This window comes from Idiotropiscis lumnitzeri, chromosome 4 (assembly GCF_059441095.1).
Source record: "Idiotropiscis lumnitzeri isolate Australia: NSW breed Sydney's pygmy pipehorse chromosome 4, RoL_Ilum_1.0, whole genome shotgun sequence".
Taxonomy (NCBI): Eukaryota; Metazoa; Chordata; class Actinopteri; order Syngnathiformes; family Syngnathidae; genus Idiotropiscis; species Idiotropiscis lumnitzeri.
In genome coordinates, this window is record NC_142394.1 from 24,579,926 (window position 1) to 24,599,214 (window position 19,289).

Below are 19,289 nucleotides of genomic sequence, written 5' to 3' on the forward strand. Positions count from 1 at the left end.
GGGGAATAAAAAAAATAATAGGTTTTAAGACAGATTCATTATTATATTTACATTTGTAGATTAAGAATGAATTTCAGAAATTATTTTACAGGTTGTTTCATCTTGAAATACAGAAAGTGATCATAGTGAGCAATTCTAAAAATTCTTCCTTGATTTGCAAAACCACAGCTGGTCTATGTACTACATTATTGGTATAATTGACACAAAAGGCTCAAACCTAACATTTATGAGTCTTTGTTACATTGCATACTGGTAAGAAACAAAATGTGTACCAATCAGGATATATTTTGACTTGTGCATATCATAGACTGCATGGTGTAGCCTACCTCTAATCCTGACGCAAAAACCTACGCAGTTCTGTTGACAATGGTCTTTCTGAACAAATCTTTACCATAGGGTAAACTATTCCTGGCACCCAAGATTATATTGAACGGGTGAACGGTGTTGGGGCCAACCATATTAAAGGTCATTTCCATGAAGGAAGTCTTAGTCTTATGATTTATAAAAAAAAAATAAAAATAAAAAAAAAAAAAAAAGGTTGGCCGTCAACCAGTCAGACTTGGACACAGTAATTCATGCCTTTGTTACTTCTATGCTGGATTACTGTAATGCACTTTACTTTGGAGTCAGCCAGCTGGTGCAAAATTCTGCTGCTCGTCTTAACGGGAGCTCGGAAAATGGAAAGCATAACCACAATCATGGCCTCTCTTCACTGGCTCCCAGTGCACTTTGGAGTTCACTTCATGAACGTGTACAGACAGTGTAAAGGGTTAGCGTCAATGCACAAATAAATTCAATGGTATGGCTAGAAACGCTGACTTAAGCAACTTCTCAAATTGTAGGCAAGCAGACTTGATGTAACCATGACAACAGGGACAGATAAGAAATCTGACAATTTTATTGAAAGAAACTAAGAATCAATTAGTTAAAAAGATTAAAATTGGGAATAGTACAAAGGTTGGCAAATGTAGCCAGGTTTGGTCACTCCTCCAGCTCAACAAGTTTCTTTAACTCCGATTTTAAGAATTGGCCATCGTCCTCATCATCGTCCTCTTCCTCCACCTGGATACCATCCATGGTCTTCTGCAGCTCTTCCTTGATGTGGTTGAGCTCTAGGAGCCCGTCCTGCAAGTCCTTGCAAACCTCTCGGATCTTAGCGGAAAACTCCGTCTTGGCACCCTTCCGCAGCTCCGCTGAGTCCTTGGCCAAGAAGAAGATATCGAGCGCCAGGAAGAGTCCGGACATGACCCCGGTGGTGACGCTCATGACCTGGACAGCTTTGGCGGCACCGCCCGCCACGCTGAGAACCTGGACGGTGTTGATCAGGCTCTCCGCGTTGATGACCAAAGCCTTGCCCGCCCGGCCACCCTCCTTCATGACGTGTTTGACGTTTTGGTTCAGATGCTTCTGGGAGATGCTCTGGGCGTACTGCTCAAAGTTCCACTCCTCCAGAGTTTCCATCCCTTCCTGGCGGGGAGGAAAGCAAAGCGTTGACCAACCCAGAGGATCCCATCCACATGGATTGCTTTGAGTTGACTCAACATTTGAGTCCAGTCCAAATCCAGCTTAGGGTCCATGTACTGGTACACTCTTTGTCCACCCTAAGGACAACTTTACTTATATTATCTTTAAGTGCTGCATCAAGGCTTTCTGCTAAAAGTGTTAAGGCAAATGGGGACGGATTTATTTATTTTTAGGTTTTGGCTTAGCCAGGGACCTGTATCCTATTAGAATCGATCCACCCCTCAGCAATCTTTTGAGGACCATGCATGTGATGCGTTCAAATCAGACCTTGACATTAAACAGAAAGTGGAGGAAATCACTTTTGTTTCCAAAACTGAATTGTCTTTGCTCGCCACTGTGTCATTAAAAACATGACATATCCAGAAAAGGTTAATAGGAGTAATAACAGCAGTTTGTGTTACAATACCAAAATTTGGTTTGTTGCATAAAATACCTAAATACTGGTACCGACTGCGATACCATGACAAAAAAAAAAAAAAAAAACATTTAAAAAAATATCTGAACAACTTCAAATTATTTTTTTTTCTGTCCATAAAAAATGGATGAACAGAATGAGCAACCTTGGCTGAGTCCAACCCGCAGTGGAAACGATCCCGACAATGCGGACCAAACGCTGACGTCGGTGGTACAGGGACCAAAGAGCTCGTATGAAGTGGCTCCGTACCTCTCTGTCCGAGTTTTTAAATGGTATTCCAACGCACGTCTCGTGTGGAACGCAAGTGACGACATTGTTTATTCAAGAACCGGGTTTTACAGGTGAACCACAAAAGGTTGATGCTTTCCAACCATCTGCCTGTGACATGAGCCAAAAGTCATCAGCTTGCTTTCGCTTCACTCACACACACGCAATCGATTTTACTGGACTTGATAGTTTGAGACCCAACCAGCCATATATATTGTTTTACAACAGCACCTAACAGTATTCATAATTTCACATGTACTGGATGACATAAACGCACAGTCGCCGTTGCTAAAATGCTTCACTGAGCAGGAGAGATCGAGAAACCCGGCTGACACAAATGAACCCCCAGGCCCTAGTTTGGACACTGCGCTACAAGTTACTTGTGAGACAAAACCATACGTCATTTGACTTCGGTGCACTACTAGTCAGGACAGAGAGTGTACTAGAAGATTGATTTAAGATGGATATCAAGGATCTAAAAATGATAAAAATGCTGGGCTCACCTGTAAGAACTGTAGACAGTCCTTGATGTCGTTTATCTCTTCTTGGTAGTCGTGGATCATCTTCTCCACCTTCTTGCGGTCCGTCTTGGAGTGCACCGTGTCGGTGATGTTGGCCGAAGCGGAGGTGAGGCCGCCCGCCGTGGCCACGCCTATGCCCACCGCTGTGACGATGAGCGACGTGCCGGCCGTGAACGGGGCCAGGATCAGTCCGGTGATGGTGGTGACGGAGCCGGCCACACCGGCCACGCCGCCGCCCACGCTGGCCGAGACCGTCTTCTTGTGGAAGTTGTCGGCGGCATCGGCCAGCGCCAACAGCGCCAGGATGCGTTGCTGGAGCGAGGCACCGCGCCGGTTGAACAGACGCACGAACAGGCGCGCCGCCATGAAAACACGGTCTGCTGCTTCTTCCACCACCCTGAGGTACATATAGTCACCCGTCAATGCTGCTTTTTTTATTCTTTAGTTTTCAGAGTTTCGTGTGCGCCCAAAATGCTTTGTTTTAGTTTAGTATTTGGCTTTATATGAGTTTTTTTTATTTTTATTTTTTTTTTAGGGTGTATTTCCTGTGTACAATAATGACATTCACACCAAGTATTGTGTAGTAAAAACTAATCCAAAAGTTATTTGATAAGCGTATAATACTGCTTCTGTGTCGAGATGCATCACAACTCTAAAGGGTTGAATCAAGCTAGGATGCTCTCGCTTTCCACTTCTTATTTGCCAAGTTGCCCACTTCTAAAGTGCATTGGTGGCTTGAATTCCCGTTGACAAGTTTTGCACACATGGTACTACAAGCGATATTTAAAAATAAAAACCAGAAGATCATATAAAATTTAAAACAATAACCAAGGACATATTTACAATAATTAATGTTCATTTTAGTTTTATAAACAAAATGTTGTTACATTAATCTTTTTTAACACATTTTATTTTGTTAATGAAAATGTTTTCTCAATTTTAGTCTTTCATTTATTCATGTTGACAATAATATCCTGGAATGAAGAGAAAAGGTCTCATTTTTATTTGTTGTTTTTTTTTTTTTAAATTGAGAATTAATGACTGACTTTCTTTCTTAAACTTTGGACTACAATATAGCAACGTTATAATCGTTTCCTCAAAAAAGGTTGACTTTTGAATTCCCATGGTATTCAGGGATAGTCGTCATCCTCATGTCTTGGAAAAAAAAATCTCCCTAAAAAGTTTGAAGTTTCAACTTGCAAGGAAACAGGATGGGAATCCGAACAAAATGTTTGCTCACAAACTGTCACTAGCACGTTTGTTGATTTACAAAGCGATAAGGAGGATAAAATCAACCTACTCTTCAGTTTGGTGGTCTTGCGTGGTCTCGTTCCACTCGGTCCAACCTGAGCCAAATGCACACGATGACAATGAGGGGGTTCCGCCACGAGCTCATATGCTTGCCAACAATGGCGCGTAGTACGTACCGTCAACCGTTTGCCACCACGCCAGGAGTCCGTCTTCATCCTGGAAGAGAAGCATTTCCCTTTTGACATCTTGCACGTACACGAGTTGGAAGAAAATGTGAACTACCTCCAGCGGGTCCACGGCGCTGGCGTCGTCCAGCGCGGGCATGTCGACCATCTCCAGTGTTTGGATCTCCACCTCCTACCAGCCCAAAAGTATTTACAACAACACCACGGGAAACTTGCACTTTAATTTGTTGGATTGACACTTTGCGATATATCAAGTGTAACAGTAAACTTGAAAAAAAAAAAAAAAAAACATTTGTTCCCACTTTTTTAGATGTGTTGAAAGTTTGGACTTTGAACTTGAGCGATTATCACGGCTTTGTGCCTCACGTGCGCTACCTGAGTGCTGGTGTCTGAGTCCTGCCGAGTTCAACAAAAAGCAAAATCAGAAACTGTACGTGTGATTAATAAGAACGAGCCATGCGGTCAACTCGTACCTTAGCTCGAGAGCCAAACAGTGCGGCGGGAAGGATTCGTTTGATTCTGAAGGTCTGCGAGGCAAAAGGGAGCAAATGATTGGTTGCAAGCAGTGACAAGGTGACGTTTGCCAGACGCCAATCAAACCTTCTTTCTTTTCTTCGGCTGCTCGTTCGCTCGGCTGTTCAGCTCATCGCTGCTGGGTTGATCTATGTACCAAACAGACTGAGGCAAGATTGTTAGCTGAAAGAAACATTTGCCCGCTGAAGCTACAAAGTACGGCAGCAACTTACCTGGCTCTCCACCGCTGCGGCAGCGTCCGAGCTCTCTGTGCTGGGCCACAATCCTCCATCCTGGGGGTAAAAAAAAAAAAAAAACGATTTTTCACATGACTATCGTGACACCAAGTGACAAAACTTTTTTCTTTTAGCATCCTCGCTTCGTGTTGAGAGCACTGGATGATGTTAATACGCCATACAATTTATATTAATATAAAAACAATATGACACTTTTTCCCCTCTACATGTTGCAACCAATTCAAACTGTAGACGCCAAATGTGGGTAAAATGTGTACATGCATTACTTTTGTTGAGCACTGTGTGGCGCTGTGATTGAGCGTAAAAAAGGGAAGAGGAAGAAAGAGGGGAGATGTATTGATTTTAAGGGCTTGCAGGTTTTGACCGCTTTGGTGGAGTTTGTACGACGCTATGGATTGTGTTTGAGAGTGACTTTAAGACTGAAGATTGATAAATAAACTATACCTTTTAGCGAACCACTCATGGACTCTCTAGTGAATGACACAGCCAAGCAACAACAGGTAACAAAGCTGCCAGCGCGTCAAACCAAGCCAATCCAACCAAACAAGTCATCAGTTACGTGCCCACTAGTAGACTGGCTAGTACACGAACCATTCCCACTTCAAAATATCCACATATTTCCGAACACATGAACATCTATTTTTTATTTTAACATTCCCCCAATTCCGTATTTTCCATCAAATAAAGACATTTTCCAAATTTCATAACTTCTTAACCAAATCCAATTCAAACCATTCAGGACATCTTGGGAACCATTTTCCACACCGTAAATTGCTCATTTCCACACAAAGTCCAAATTTACCAAATGAACAGAGACATTTTATTATTTCATCCTGTCAACGGATTCGAACCAACATCAGAAAGTTCTGTTCATTCGGGGTACCGATTGGTATATTTAGAGAATTCACAAATCGTTCCATATTTTCTCGAAGAAAATCCACAAATTCGTTCACATTCAAAATTCCAATTCAATTTCTGCGCAAATTGCTATCTCGAGTTGAGACGCACATCTCTCCAGTCTGGCCTTGGAGGCAGATTTTTGTTTTACACGCAACACAATTCCAAATTCAAGCGCTTTATAGCTGAAGCTGAAAAATTAAAAGCACCTTTGTTCACTTTTACCTGTTTCACAGAGGCCACCGAGTCCGTCTCCTCATGTGGTGTCTACATTGCACACACAAAAGAAAGAAACACACAAATGCATCACATTTTCCCCACTGCGTTTAAAAATAAATAAAAAAACTACAAAAAAACACTGTTGATCACAAATTAGTGACAACTTTTTTTTTTCAGGACGATCTTTAGATGTATGCAACATAAATTAAGAAAAAAAATAAATATGTGCTTTATTTTAGGGAAACTTCTGAACCAATCAAGGAAGACAGGTGCTGCAAAAACGTGGAGAGAAAAAAAAGAACAAAAAAAAGGAGTGGCACATTCAGGAAAAGATAACTTGTTGTTTCCTGCTGATCTCAGCCCACGACATTTTAATTCTATCACGTAGTCAAGGCCTGGTATCAGGTTTATAGCCTTGCCTGTGACATGTCTGACAGATAAGTCTTTATGTTTTTTATTTTATGTTGTTAACGTCATCATTATCATCATCATCACCTGAAAATAAAACAAATCAAATCAATCAACCTCAACTGGCTTCTCAGGCAGATTGTCGTCCATCAGGCTTTCTTGGCTCGAGGCACCGTCGGACTGGAGAGGAAAGTCAACAGTGTCATTCCAACAGCAGCAAAAGAAAAATAAACCCTGAGTTAATTGACGCCATCAATAAAAATCATTTACCTTTGACTGCCAGGATTTGAACGGGTTGACCTTTTGTATGACACTCACGAGCATCCCGGGGTTCTGAGGAATAAAGACAACGCGAATGGCAGACAAGAAACAGAAACTGAAATAAGGGCGCCAATCAAAGATTATTTATCGAGAATCCCAGCAATACATTTGTCTAGATGACAAATGTACAAACTTTGAATTATGTCGTATTAATAAGTTCTAAAGTGTTACCAAATTTGCCACAGCACGTGTATAGCGTATTATATGATCAAAAACGGTTTGGAACGTGTTTGACGGGCCACCAAAATCAAATTGCTCGCCGTGACATCCGCTAGTCAGAGTGTGTTACCCTGAAGGCCTTTTTCTAGGTGAAGATAATCATGGTTGAAATTAGGGGCAGGCAAAAGTGATTCGTAGTCATTAGGACAGATAATTAATCATTTAGTTATGTTTAAGAGGAAGTATTGACGCCACGCACTTCTTGTTTTTGATTATGTCATTTCTGGGTTTCTGCTCTATACGTCAGGATGACTCGCTTTTTCGAAGAGAAGAAAATCTCCACACTCAGCGAACAGTATGGAATTGTCATCCAATATTTGGATTATCAAGCACGATTGCCGTTTGACTTTAGCGTCACCAACATCTCAGTTGAAAACACAAAACAGATGCGGAGCTGCACTGTTTGTGTTTACGGACTCAACTAGTGGCGGCAACTACACTTCCTGTCGCTCACCTATTTACATTTAATGTGGGAACTTGCTACGCCTCGAGAAAAATAGAAATAGAAACAAAAAGGGGGGAAAAAAATTTTCATTAAAATTCACACCATTATTTATTTTTAATTGGCTGTCCACGAACCACCAGTTGAGAATCACTGCACTCAACCATTCACTGATTATCAAACTAATTGTGGATTGATCAATAAATTTGAGTTGAAAGTGCCACTTGGAATGTGTACCTGTTTTCCATCCAATTCAGTTTGTTGGGTTTCGGCAGACTCCTCCAGAGGCTCCTTGTTTGCCGCCTGAAGCGTAGACCACGCTTAGCACCTTTCGGCAACACTTTGGCTCATTTTGACGTGATTGTGCTTGGGGAAGAGGTCGCACCTGTGCCGAAGACTTGAACGGGTTGACTTTCTGAATCATCCCTTTCAGCATTCCCGGGTTCTGTGGGGTGAGAAGTCACTTTTTTAAGGCAACAATTTGCCCACAACAGGGTAGTGTGGTTTCAGTCCTCCTATGGTTCTGCTTCAGCCTCAGGAGCAATTTTTTGTGAGCGGGGGAAAAAAAAGAAAGACTTTTGGGGAAACACTTTTGGGATATCGCCTGTAGAAAATTTTAAAAAGTGATTTTTAACGCATAAAGGTAGAACTTGATTATTTCTCAATATCTATCGTTTCATTCAGTCTTCTCCTTGGGAAAGCCCTTCTCCGATTGGCTGACGAGTATCAAGCTGACCATGACGTTTCTAACGGCGTCACTAGCCCTCAAAACTCAACTGAATTCACGCAAAGAGCTCATGTATTTCACGCATCAATGGGGAATGTAATTTGTTTTGGCGGATCTTAGAGCCATTCGAAGTGCTGATTCCATGTTAGGAAAATAAATCCTCAAAGATGGCAGCCACTTGTCACGTTGCCACTCTAAGTTCTTCTAACCTGTGTGGCATCGGTTCCCAGTTCAGGCGAGTCAGCAGTGACTGTGGAAGGGGTCTGTAGGAAAGGAGAAATTTCAATTTGAGCCAGGACTGACAGCGCAGCGCCGCTAAAGCGCAGGTTTTGTCTTACCTGTGACGAAGCCTTGAAGGGGTTGACTTTCTGCATAACACCCATCACCCGATTCCTCTGCAAACACATGTGCCATTCATGTGTGACATTTGTTTGGATTATTCAGCTTCACATGCACACACACACACACACACCTTGGACTTTGGGAGACTTGCAGCTTTGTAGTTGCTTCCCTATAAGAAAGTCAGCCCAATAAAAGGCAGCACTTTGTCAACATGTCAGTGTTTTTATGTCCACACTTACCTGCTGAGTGCCACCTGCATCCTGCGCATCAAGGCTGCGTTCCACTGGCTCAGCCTGCTCCTCTGGGACATTCCCCAAGCCACTCTCGTCCGTCCCCGCCTGTTTGCCGTGCCTCGGCGGGAGCGTCGGTGTTGTGGCCGCTGCTAAGCCCTTGTCTTTCCGAAAGATGTTCATGCTGAAAGTAAATGTTCACCGTATATGGCATTCAGGGGCGCCATGAAAAGAAATCTTCCCGGGCCCCCCGACAGCCGACCGAGGGAAAATTGCGATACAGTTTTACAAAAAAAAACAAAAACTATGTTTTTATTGATATTTTTGACCAGTCCCATATTTGTGAAAACATCATGACAGATACTTGGTAGCGTAAGCACAGAAAATATAATGATGTTGATTCAATTATTTGCTGCAAGACTTGAGACCCTATATGCCCAAACCATCTCTTTAAAGTATCTAAAATAATTTAACATAAAATCATCAAGAGGGGGAGGCGTTGAGATAGTGTCCGAAACAAATACAATCACTGTTGCCACCAATGCATTGTAATTGAAATATACTGAGGGTCATATTATTTGATAAGGATTCTAATTATATTAGGGGGCCCCCAATCAATCAAGGGCCCCCCATTTTGGCTCCCCTTCGCCTTATTCCTCCCTTTTCGGCACCCCTGTTGGCATTTCAAAGGTTCAAACGAGATTGACTTCTCATTCTTGTAAAAGTGCTCAACATGAGATTCAATGAAAACACACAAGGTTTCATTTTGAGCCTTTTATTCCCAGGACCAGTTGTTGAAAAAAGAAGTCTCTCAGTACTGAACATGAGATTCAAAAAGCACACAAAGTTTCACTTAGTTACTTCTGCCCAGATTTAGAGTTCAGGCCTCATTCAGTCAGTGACCGGCTCCTAAAACATAAAGGCAGAAATGTCACTGAAACCTTGACCTTGTTTTCAAACAATGTCAGATTTTAAGTCTTGTTGAGCACGTTTATAAGAACACTACACGATACACTATTGTTAAGTTAAATCGGTATTTAGCTTGACGAATAGAAAATAACGTCTCCATTAATCTTTTGCGAGAGAAGTTTGCTGCGCTCGGCTTTGGACGAGTGCGCGCGTGTGTGCGTGCGTGTGCGTGCGTGTTTTTAAATCGTCAGACTCGCGAGGGAGACTCGCCAAAGCCCAATAAATGAAAGCGAATCGAAACTCAAGTAAAAGATAAACCAAAGAGAAAGATAAGCTGTGCTTACCTTCCGCCGTGTTCAGCAAACGGGAGGCGAAGCGAGACGAAGCCGGATAGCGCCGAAACGCTTCCGCTCCACACGCACGGAACACGCGAGAGAGTCGACAAACTGGTCGGTTAGCTCACCAAGTGTCGCATTACACGGGCAATTCCTCGCAAATGGTGAACAAGAAAAAGAGACTCACCTGCCAACACAAGAGGGGAGAAAAGTCACACGTGTGCTCAAGGAAACGAGTGCACCTGAGTCACCTGGCCGGAATAGGAAGGAATGACCCCGTCCTGACCTTTCTGTCCAATTCCGCTAAACTGAACGAGCTGGCGTGAATCGGCACAATGAGCTCATTTGTCATGCAGCGGGCTGGTGGGAAACCAGAGAGGCGTTTGTGACTCCTAAAAAAATCTCAGAGCGCCACACCAAGTAAAGGTTACTACATATACTCGAGATACGAGTTTAATTCGTTCCTGGGCCACGCTCATCACGCAAATGAAAATAATTGACAACTTTTTCCAGCCTCCACAAAAAAAAACGAGTTTTAAAACACAATGTCATCATTACGCAGACTTAAACAAAAAGGTTTCTAATCACATTTTTTCTTTTTAAACGTACATTGTCCTGCCTGTTCTGGCCACGTGGGGGCAGTACAGGACAGAAAGACGGAGAATATGCTGTACAGGAGGGCGGTCTAACTCGACAAAGCAGTTTGGCTTTATCTTCACGGAGAATGAAGAATATACACTTGTGAGTATTGTTACATGGTCTATCCAATGCCAATAAATTTTATTTTTAATGTAATTTACAGCAAATGGCCACAAAATTATACAATGCAACATTACAAGGTTGCGTGTTGCTGCACCATTTGTGATTATATATTAATTGCTTAAAGGGTGCTTGTGAATATTGTCATTCAATCTGGTTATTTCATCATTTCGATCACAACTGCACTGTTGTGGTGGACTTGGATGACATTTAGCCTCTTGTCCAAGAAGGCTTCATCAATTGGTGCCTCTGCTCGTCAACAAGTAGTTCCACCATTAAAAATCCATTGTGCTGGAAAAAGGTAGGAGAGGTATCTCAATACCTTGTTGGCGCCAAATATTATTCCAATACAAGAAAGCTTTATTTATATCGCGCATTTCACAAGAGCTGAAGCTGTAACAAAGCGCTTTCTATATGCTGTAATATAAATTAGCAGGAAATTGGAACACAAACTAAATCACATTGTGAGCCCCACCTCGTCTTTCCTGTCTTCTGTCAGGAATATAGGTCCATATTGTCCTCCAAAGAATGCTTCTCATCTTGGAGGTGCAGGTAGGCCACTGCGTCTTGACCTGAAAAGTTTGCCCGTCTGTGTTGTGCCTGCTCATGCACTTGCTTGCTCTCGCGCCATCCGCATTCATGTAAGATTCAGCTTCAAGCGTCTTTTTGGAAGAGTTCCTTCTGCCAAACTGGAACTTGTGAAGTGAATTGAGTCACCTGCCACCAGCAGCGCTCATATCTCAAGTTCATGCTCGGGAGTCAAACCAAATAAAATTGTCCAATTGATAGCACACATCTTGAAAACATACATGAGGTCACTCATATTGCGAGGCGCCTTTATCAACCGAAATAATGCTGAGCTCAGCTCACTGTAGTTGGTGTGACGTGAATGGCAACAAGGCAGATACTTCTCATGCTTGTTGATTCCAAGATAATAAAGTACAAATAGCTGAGCATAACATGGCAACACATAAAGCAATACAGTACGTACGTACAACGCCTTTAGGCAATTCCAATACTTGCTACAGCGCTTGTATTGGTAGCCCTCATCCTGCTTTTATAAAAAGACGGCGACGATTGTGCTTGCTGTCTTTTTGTGTTCACCGAACAACGGAGCCTGACAATCTTCTGTTAAAGGAGACACACAGAGACTTTGGTTATACTTAAATTAGCACTATGTATACATGTGAGGAATTAGCACTCAAAGCTGCACAAATCTATTTAATTCATTCATCACATAACTACATTAATTTCATCAGAAAGAAGACTTACATTTGGTTAAAATAGCAATTGGTGGATTGTAGAGCATTAAAAAACAGTGGATGGAAGACGTGATGGGCGCAGGTTGACCCCACCCCGCATCAATTATGTGGCGTTTGCATGTTCTTGGGTTTGGAGATGACGCCGTCCGGGTAGCGTTCCTTGAAGCGGGCCACCACCTCTGGATCCAAGAGGTGAATCCCATCCAGCTGGTTCCCAAGCGTCACCCTAGGAAAGAGCAAAAATAAGCCAAGCACGGCGGGCGCACACGAAGCAGGGGTCGCTTTGGAAAAGGGCCACGTACCAGTTCGGCTGGACGTTGTGCGGCCGACCGAACAGCTCGATCTTCCTGGTACCCGGCGAGAGTCTCTCGATCATTCCGTAGATCTCATCCGGTTTGTGACTGGTGGAACGGACCTGAGCGGGAGGGAAGACGGTGACTACGTGGCATTCTCAAGCGGGTCGGGAGTGTCACCGCTTTACCTCGGCAACGATGACATCACAGTCCAAACCTCTGTTAAATCCCTGAGGGTTGCCTTTCACGCCCACCTAGACACAAACACGTTTGAAACACGGACGCGGTGGCCGAGCCTCGCGGCAGACGGCAACGCACCAGGCAGTGCTCCTTCCCGTGATTCAGCCAATGTCCTGTTCTTCCTGTGCGGATGATTCTCTGAAGCTGGTTGGTCTTCACCCAGATGATTTCATCAATACGCTCATAGCTGGCAAACGTGCAGTTTGGTCATGTACTTTGCTAAGCCAGCCAAGTTGTCGCGTGACGGTGGCGGCACAACTTACCCCCACAGACTTAGACATTCTCTCCCCAACTCCATCGCTCTGGAAGAAATTTGAAGAAAAAAAAACTTCAAATATTGTAATTACATTTTGAAAGAGAAAAAAGCAACTCTTTTTTTTCCTGCATGCAAAATTTGGACATTGCCACCGTTAGTTATAAAGCCCAGTCGATATTCTTACTATTAGCATTTTGTACTTTGTACGACAGTTTTATGTAAATATAATATTGTTCTTTACAATATTACTGTCTTCGTAGTGTAATGAGTTACTCGAGCATAAGTTACTTTTTTTTAATAGGGTTTTTTTTTTTAATAATACTTTAATAAAAACGCAAAATGTTGTTCCATACAGTAGCTGGTAAAGTGAACTTGTAATGAGGACATTAACTACCGCATTTTCTGGACTATAAGCCGCTACTTTTTTCGTAGATTTTGAACCATGCGGCAGATCACTACCTTTGATCATTATTTGTCTCAATAAGATTAATTTTTTTAATGCCTCAATAAATAAAATGAGTATAAATTCTTCCTGAAAAAGCTGCGTTTGCTACGGTTACCTGCCGGTGACCCAAAGGAAGAGGAAGCCGTCGTCCTGCAGCACGGGAATGTTGAGTTTCCTCATCTCGTCGTCCGTCAGCGTGCCGTAGGGCAGCTCCATGTGGATGTCCCAGGGCGGGTCGGCCATCACCACAGCAAACTTGCCCAGGATGGACACGTCCAAATAGCGGATATCGCAGCAGATCCACTGTCAGGCCAAAGCGCAAAGTCAGCTTGATGGCGCACGCCTGCTGGCAATGCGCACCTGTTGACGCCACGTGCTTCCTCACCTGTGAGGGAAAGAGTTTGCCCACATTGCTGTCGGCGTCATCGCCGTGAAGGCCCAGTTCGGTGGCCCCCGGCTGGGCCCCCGCCGGGCTCCCCTCAGCTTCGGGGGGGCTGTCGATCTCGTAGTGGACGTACTTGCAGGTGTCCATGTGGAAACACGTGTTGAGGAAGGAACAGTCGCCCAGGTTCTCATCCGTGTGATTGTTGATGATGCGGCTGGGGACGAACGGAGATGAGTCAATTTAGAGTCAGCGGCGTGCCCACCTGGGCGACGGACGTACAGACGGACCGGAAGTGGAGCTTGGTGCACGGTTGAGGCGTGTCCACCGAGCGGACGCACTCCTCCTTGGTGCCGTGGTCGCAAAACTCCTGCACTTGAGCGCGGCCGCGAGAACGAAACTTTTCCACTATGGATTGTTCCTTGGCTGTGCTGGCATTAAGCAGTTCCAGGATTTCTCGGCTCACCTGCAAGAAGGAAAACAAATAAATAAATAAAAATGACACGTCAAGAATCACCAGAACTGGCGAGTAACCAAGTACAAATTCTTTGTTGCTGGATTGTATCTATATTTACTTGAAGATTTGGAGTTATGGAACACATTTTGACAACACTAGCGAGCCCATATGTTACATGTAACATGATTTTTTTTTTGCTTCTCCGCAAGACCATGATGTAAGTTATTATAAGTTTTTAAAAAAGGGAAAACTATTCTGTGTTCTGAGCAGGTTTTTTTCTCCAAGTACCAGGTTACCAAAAAGGGTATTGGATAAATGGACAGAAATAATAATTTTTCCTTTTGTACTTAAATACATTTAAGAATATGGTCTTTTTGGGGGGGGGGTTATTTTATTTATTTTTTTTTTTAAACTTTTTTCTTAAGTACAAGTGTGATAAATTATACCCCTGCGGGAGACACATGACAAGGCAAAGTGGATTATGCGCAACTATCCCGCCGGCTGGCCGCCTCGTCTAACCTTCTTGCTCTGTTGCTCTTTTGTTGACTGCTGGTTAAGAAGGCTTTCAATTTCCATGTCCAAGTGAGACGACTGGCTTTTACTGCTCCTGGCTTTTTTTTCTGCGCCGCTCCCCGATGCACCGTGCTGGCTTGCCGTCTGCCAAGACGCCGCCGGCAAAACAGCGGCGGTGGTGGCAGCTGCGGGGCGCGGAGGAGAAGCAGAGCCCTGCAGCGAGGGCAGGAAACCCGGACTTCTCGTGTGCTGGGACTGCTCCTCTGCTTTTCTCTTGACTCCTGTCCGAGGGGCGCCGGCGCCCGAACCGATCATAGCCCATAGTTTTGTATGGTCCACCGCTACGACCACCGTCGCACAAGACGAGGACAAAGCCGGCTGCCGGACTTCGATGAGCTCCTGAGCGGAGAACTTCAGTAAAAGACTCTGGATACATTCGTGAGCGACGGCTGTCTCAGACTGTGAATGAGAAAAGAGAAATAAAGGCAACATCCACATACCGCGTTTGGGACGTTGTGTTCAACTCACGCCATTCACTTCTTTGCAGATAGCGAGGGAGTCCTTGGGCAGAGAGAGACTCAGATCCGACAAATAGGCCAGCATCCTCTTCTCCAACTCAGGGTCAGGAGGTTTCGCGGTGTCCTTTCCCTTTCGCGTGCTGCACGGAGCCGACGTGGCTGACGGACCCGGGCTGTCACTCCTGGACGTGGGCACGTCTGTGCTTCCCCCCACCTCTGACACACAACACATGTGAAAGCAGATACATTAATCAACATTATGCATTGACTAAACAAGTAGTTTACAAACAATCTCAGCCAAAATCAAATGTTATGGTGCATTTCTTTTATATAAAATAGTCTTCAATCGTTTTGAGGAAAAAACTGTTGATTCTAAAGTAAAATTTTCGCCACAGTTGCTTCTTGGTTAAAAACAGACTATTCCATGAAGTTGACCTTTTGTCCTATCAATAGCTTTCATGAAACACTGTACACAATTATGACAGAGTGGAAAAAGTGGATTTGAGTCTGCCGCTGTGTCGGGTTGACCCACTTGGCCAGTGAGCAGCTGCTTCTCATTTTCCTTCCATATCTGACTTGGCTTTATGAGCACAAGGGATCCCATCCAGTAGATATGTGACAATGGACCCGGTTCACACATTAAGAGCCCACCTGCTTTTTTTTTTCTAAATCGAAAGTCGACAAAACATGACGATCATAATTAATTATGATATTGAAGGCTCAGGTTGATATAAACTGTAAAAGTCTAAAGATGACAAAGTGAGATGCAACAACGCAGGTGGCATCTTACCAACGGCCAGTTGAGTCGCGTGTGATGTCGGCTCTTTCCGCCGCCGTTGGAGCCTTTCCCGCAGGGAATCCAACTGCTTCTTATGCGCCTGGATGTTGCTCCATGTGTCCGACATGGCTACCCAAGTCAATAATGTAGTAGCAGGCGTGAAGTTGGCTAAAAAGCCACACAAATAATGCCTCCGATGTGCAACCCGCGGATAGCCGCGGCGCGCGGTGCACAACTGAATGCTGTCCGAGTAGCATCACAAGCCGTAGTTTTCGCTAACTACCCAATTGTCGATCCAAAAATATCTACATCTATCCCAACTATAATTCTATAGAATCCTATATTCGAACATTTAGAATTCCATCTCATAGGTGCAGACATTAATAACTTGAAGATTAATCTTAACAATGTTCCTTGTCGGAAGAATTTGGTATACGGACACCCCTCACTTCCGCTACAGCCGAAATCTAAATCCTTGTTTTGAACGCTGAGACAACATTTGCACGAATCTTTTTCTTTTGTTTTATCGTCACGAGGAAATGAGTCGTTTCCATCTTCATTCGAAGTGCAGGGTGTTGCTTTTAATGTTGAAATCGTGACAATTTTTGACAAGATTAACTCGTTTGTAGCAGCCCGAGGAAGAAGATGGCGGAGGAACACGAAAGCAGTGAACTCCAAAATCTAAAGGCAATTGTTTTATTTATCCGTGTTTCGATTGGGGATAAAGCACGCCTTGGCGTTGCTTTTCATGGCCACCATTCCGGCAGTCAAATTTTCGTCCTGGACGATATCAAAACAACGTGTGTGTATGTGAACAACTCACGCTTTGTGATGAGTGCATGAAAAGGGCCCATGATAAAATACCTTGATTCTGCTTTTCCTTAACTGGTTGACTTAAAAAAAACGTACTTTGACGCTCGTAATTGTTTGTTTAAATACGCATTTTAAATAAAAAAAATGTCTTTCCTACTTTTGCTTTTTCAGGAGTTGGTTGATGAATTGTACAACTACAGGGATTGTTACTTTGAAACTCACAGTGTGGAGGAGGCAGCCCGGAAACAACAAGACGTCACACTCGAGTTGGAAAAGGTGTTGAAAAAGCTGCAGGAGAAAGAAGGTAAGGTATAGTAGCGAGTGTGCTGTTTTTTATGTGGCCGACATTTTTTTTTTCCATGTTGCACAATACCTTTTGCATGCCCAACGTCTCCCCCAGAATGCTACAAGCACAAAGCAGAGTTCCTGCTGCAGAAGGGCAGGTGCCTCAACGTAGCTCCAGATTTCAGCACCACTGCAGAGGATTGCCTTTCCCGCGCTGTCAAGCTAGAGCCCGGACTGGTGGAGGGCTGGAACACTCTGGGAGAGCAGTACTGGAAAAAGGGCGACCTGATGGCTGCCAAGAACTGTTTTACGGGAGCCTTACAGCAGGTAGAGGACGACGAGGTGGGAGGGGAAGTCGCATCTTGCCTCATCTGTATGCTCCTCCCTTTAGAGCAAAAACAAAGTGTCTCTACGCAACATGTCCATGGTTTTGAGGCAGCTCCCGGCGGCAGACAGTGACACACACGGCAAGCAGGTTCTTGAGAGCGTGGACATGGCCCGGCAAGCTGTCCAACTGGACGTCGCCGATGGGACATCCTGGTGTGAGTGTGCCGAGCGTCTAATGGTTGAGACGGTTTCATATCCGATCTCTCACTCTCTGACTGCTCCGTACGCGTCTTTGCAGATATTTTAGGCAACGCCTACGTATCCCTGTTCTTCTCTTGTGGACAAAGGCCGCAGTTGTCCACACAGGCTCTAAGTGCCTATGCGCAGGCTGTTAGTACACACACACACACACACACACATACAAATTAATCAACAAATAAATCCATCATTGCTTAAGTATCCTTCCTGCCTTGCTAGGAAGGAGTGGACCGAGCCGCCGCATGTTACCCAGAGCTGCACTATAACCGAGCCACCCTGTTCCAGTACGAGGAAATGTTTGGATCGGCGCTGGGGGGCTACAGCCGTGCCGTCGCCTTGGACCCCGGTTGGCCAGAACCTGCGGAGAAGGAAAAGCAGCTGATGGAGTACCTCAACAATGTCACAGAACTCTGCCTGCAAAAAGTGGGCATGCTCTTTTTAGATCTTGATTTCATTTCTAACATACAACTTTATTCTTGTAATATTACATGGTTCTGTCAAACAAAGGACTACATAAAAGATACGGTTTTATGTGATCAACGCTAACTATCATATCAGAGCTTTTATTTAGCCAGAAAAGGGGGGAATTGGTCTGTTCCCCATGTGTAGGTTTGCAGTTTTTCAAATGAATTTACTGAAACCGATTTGGCAGACCTCAAGCCGTATGTTAGCGGAAGGGAAACGGTGCAAAAGTTTTGACAATCACCGTTTGAAGGGAGTATGTCGGACGATGTTCGCAGGGGAAGGTGAAGGCGAGCCGTTTACGGAGGATGCTGTCCAACCTCAGCACGTCGTCTCTGGGCCCGTGTTCCTCACCCGAGTTCCGCTCGTGGACAGGCCGCATTGGCAGCCTGGAGCCGCGGCCGTCATCCTCGCTGGTGCACGGCCTCAACGGCGGCGTGGCCGCCTTGGGGAAGGTGGTGTTCAGTTTGGCGTCCCGGGCTCGCATGGCCTTGTAAGTAGCGGCTTCGCAGCGCTCCTTCTTGTCGTCATCCTGGAAGCAACGTCTTGTCTTTGCTCTGCAGTACGTTCGGCATGGTGGACAGCGAGGAGACGTGCGTGGTGGTGATGGTGTACAACACGGCTGACAGCTGGGGGGTCCTCATTGGCGACACGGTGGTGGTTCCCGAGCCTCGGGTCAAACGACACAGCATTACGCACAAGGACACGGTGAGTGTTGGTCAAATGGCTTTGTAGCGGCGCAGTCCCAAGTAGCTGATGTCTCTCTCCCCCCCCCCCCTCCCCAGTCGTTTGACTTCAAGAGCATCCGTGTGGACTCTCCTTTATTCCTAATGGTCAACGGCAAGACACAAAATGCCCAGAGTCTCATCGTCACCTCCGTCAGCTACAAGCCTCAGAGTGAATGAGGACCGAACGTACAGGACCCGTTTCATATGCATCTTTTGTAAATAATTCCTGGTTGTCACGCTACTTATTCTTTGTATTTATTTGAGTGTATCTTGTCAAGAAATGGACTGGTTGTAAAATAAAATGTACCATGCTGCTAGAATTGGTTGAAGTTTTTGGAGGATTATTTGGATTTAATTCATGCTCGGTCTTAACAGTTGGTTGACGTTTTTTTCTGAAATGCAATCTTAAATTGGCTGACTTAAATGCAAGTCTAAATTCAAGACAAAACTGCAAACAAGCATTTAAGCGACACAATGCAGAGCTGCCGAAGTCAAGGGGCTCCTGAGACGGCAAGAAACTGCCAGGGCACG

General features: G+C 44.5%; 3 protein-coding genes across 7 annotated transcripts; 1 reads left to right on the forward strand and 2 right to left on the reverse strand.

Annotated features, from left to right (window-relative positions):
* Positions 1-875: 875 nt before the first annotated feature.
* LOC148338677 (uncharacterized) lies at positions 876-10,341 on the reverse strand. Of its 4 annotated transcripts, none has more exons than XM_088293553.1 (19): positions 10,269-10,341; positions 9,992-10,057; positions 8,748-8,922; positions 8,639-8,677; positions 8,376-8,561; positions 7,825-7,884; positions 7,677-7,742; positions 6,728-6,790; positions 6,575-6,637; positions 6,056-6,097; positions 4,910-4,969; positions 4,764-4,841; positions 4,637-4,690; positions 4,539-4,559; positions 4,261-4,335; positions 4,155-4,194; positions 4,028-4,073; positions 2,710-3,124; positions 876-1,467 (listed from the first exon to the last, which is right to left on the reverse strand). In XM_088293553.1, exons 3-19 carry the CDS (start codon positions 8,919-8,921, stop codon positions 982-984), a joined length of 1,968 nt encoding a protein of 655 aa, XP_088149679.1. In that variant the 5' UTR covers position 8,922; positions 9,992-10,057; positions 10,269-10,341; the 3' UTR covers positions 876-981. The 4 variants fall into 4 exon arrangements, with proteins under 4 accessions (XP_088149679.1, XP_088149678.1, XP_088149681.1 ...); XM_088293552.1 differs by lacking the exon at positions 10,269-10,341 and adding an exon at positions 10,170-10,266; XM_088293555.1 differs by lacking the exon at positions 10,269-10,341 and having other exon boundaries at positions 8,376-8,429; positions 8,505-8,561; positions 9,992-10,141.
* On the reverse strand, positions 10,093-16,303 carry mettl3 (methyltransferase like 3). 2 transcript variants are annotated; one of them, XR_015842848.1, is made up of 13 exons: positions 15,898-16,303; positions 15,118-15,323; positions 14,596-15,048; positions 13,910-14,085; positions 13,623-13,836; positions 13,353-13,540; positions 12,800-12,838; positions 12,615-12,723; positions 12,485-12,550; positions 12,306-12,418; positions 12,014-12,229; positions 11,217-11,869; positions 10,093-10,169 (listed from the first exon to the last, which is right to left on the reverse strand). XR_015842848.1 is itself a non-coding variant. In XM_088293557.1 (11 exons), exons 1-11 carry the CDS (start codon positions 16,010-16,012, stop codon positions 12,103-12,105), a joined length of 1,806 nt encoding a protein of 601 aa, XP_088149683.1. In that variant the 5' UTR covers positions 16,013-16,303; the 3' UTR covers positions 11,950-12,102. The 2 variants fall into 2 exon arrangements, 1 of the variants encoding a protein (XP_088149683.1); XM_088293557.1 differs by lacking the exons at positions 10,093-10,169; positions 11,217-11,869 and having other exon boundaries at positions 11,950-12,229.
* Positions 16,295-19,078, forward strand: ttc5 (tetratricopeptide repeat domain 5). The gene is made up of 9 exons (XM_088293558.1): positions 16,295-16,572; positions 16,870-17,002; positions 17,099-17,310; positions 17,375-17,525; positions 17,609-17,700; positions 17,788-17,991; positions 18,309-18,523; positions 18,594-18,738; positions 18,816-19,078. Exons 1-9 carry the CDS (start codon positions 16,531-16,533, stop codon positions 18,933-18,935), a joined length of 1,314 nt encoding a protein of 437 aa, XP_088149684.1. The 5' UTR covers positions 16,295-16,530; the 3' UTR covers positions 18,936-19,078.
* Positions 19,079-19,289: the final 211 nt, after the last annotated feature.

Bases quoted from the DNA above. Each gene is read 5' to 3' on its own strand.
- LOC148338677 (XM_088293553.1), bottom strand. From the start codon at position 8,921: ATGAACATCTTTCGGAAAGACAAGGGCTTAGCAGCGGCCACAACACCG. The intron at 7,885-8,375 runs GTTAGAAGAACT...CTCACCCCACAG, and splicing joins TGGGAACCGATGCCACACAG to AACCCGGGAATGCTGAAAGG. The intron at 4,842-4,909 runs GTAAGTTGCTGC...ATCTTGCCTCAG, and splicing joins CCGCAGCGGTGGAGAGCCAG to TCTGTTTGGTACATAGATCA.
- mettl3 (XM_088293557.1), bottom strand. From the start codon at position 16,012: ATGTCGGACACATGGAGCAACATCCAGGCGCATAAGAAGCAGTTGGAT. The intron at 13,541-13,622 runs GTGAGGAAGCAC...TTGGCCTGACAG, and splicing joins GCAAACTCTTTCCCTCACAG to TGGATCTGCTGCGATATCCG. The intron at 12,230-12,305 runs GTACGTGGCCCT...GCTCTTTCCTAG, and splicing joins CACAACGTCCAGCCGAACTG to GGTGACGCTTGGGAACCAGC.
- ttc5 (XM_088293558.1), top strand. From the start codon at position 16,531: ATGGCGGAGGAACACGAAAGCAGTGAACTCCAAAATCTAAAG. The intron at 16,573-16,869 runs GCAATTGTTTTA...TTGCTTTTTCAG, and splicing joins GTGAACTCCAAAATCTAAAG to GAGTTGGTTGATGAATTGTA. The intron at 17,992-18,308 runs GTGGGCATGCTC...CGATGTTCGCAG, and splicing joins CAGAACTCTGCCTGCAAAAA to GGGAAGGTGAAGGCGAGCCG.